The sequence below is a fragment of the Atta colombica genome, unplaced genomic scaffold, assembly GCF_001594045.1.
Source record: "Atta colombica isolate Treedump-2 unplaced genomic scaffold, Acol1.0 scaffold141, whole genome shotgun sequence".
In the NCBI taxonomy this organism is placed as follows: Eukaryota; Metazoa; Arthropoda; class Insecta; order Hymenoptera; family Formicidae; genus Atta; species Atta colombica.
The window spans coordinates 947,208-947,817 of NW_017259230.1; the positions used below are offsets into that span (position 1 = coordinate 947,208).

General features: G+C 29.2%; 1 protein-coding gene across 1 annotated transcript in view; it reads right to left on the reverse strand.

Annotated features, from left to right (window-relative positions):
• Positions 1-610, reverse strand: part of LOC108684865 — a 16,038-nt gene that overhangs the window by 3,644 nt on the left and 11,784 nt on the right. The window contains exons 9-10 of the mRNA XM_018189389.1: positions 395-498; positions 89-245 (exon numbers count right to left, since the gene is read on the reverse strand). Coding sequence (XP_018044878.1) covers positions 89-245; positions 395-498 — 261 coding nt within the window. The remainder of the gene's footprint in view (positions 1-88; positions 246-394; positions 499-610) is intronic.

The window sequence follows — 610 nt, forward strand, 5'->3', positions numbered from 1 at the left end:
CAAAATTTATTATGTTAAGCTTTGAGAAATTTATAATATGGTCTCTAAAATGCACTTTTCCTTTATATTACATATCAAATGATTATACCTTCCATGCTGACATCCTGGTAAAGCCACACATTTATCGCACAGTTCGCCGTAGAAACCTAACTTACAACGACATTCTCCTGGTCGCCGACAGTAGCCTTGAAGAGGATCACAACCCTTGCGGCAAATTGGTACATCACAGAGATCTCCAGTCCATCCTAAATAATGTTTTATTATAACGTTGTGTTAGAAAAAAATAATATAAATTTTAATCATTTAATCATTAATTTTTATTAAATTCATTTAATTTATTTTAATTCAGGTGTAAAGTATAATTTGAACTAATATAATAAATTATTCTTTATACCTGGCAAACATTTCACTTCACCAGCTTCGTCACAAATATAATGCGAATTCGGGTGTTGAGATGCTGGTATTTCGCATGCTTGCTTTTTCCACTTTGGAACATACCTAGATAGTTAAATTTAATAAAATATTGATAAATCAAAACTTCTAAATTAGTAACAAAATTTTATATTCTTGTAAATCCAAGGAAATAATGACATAAATTCCTATATATATA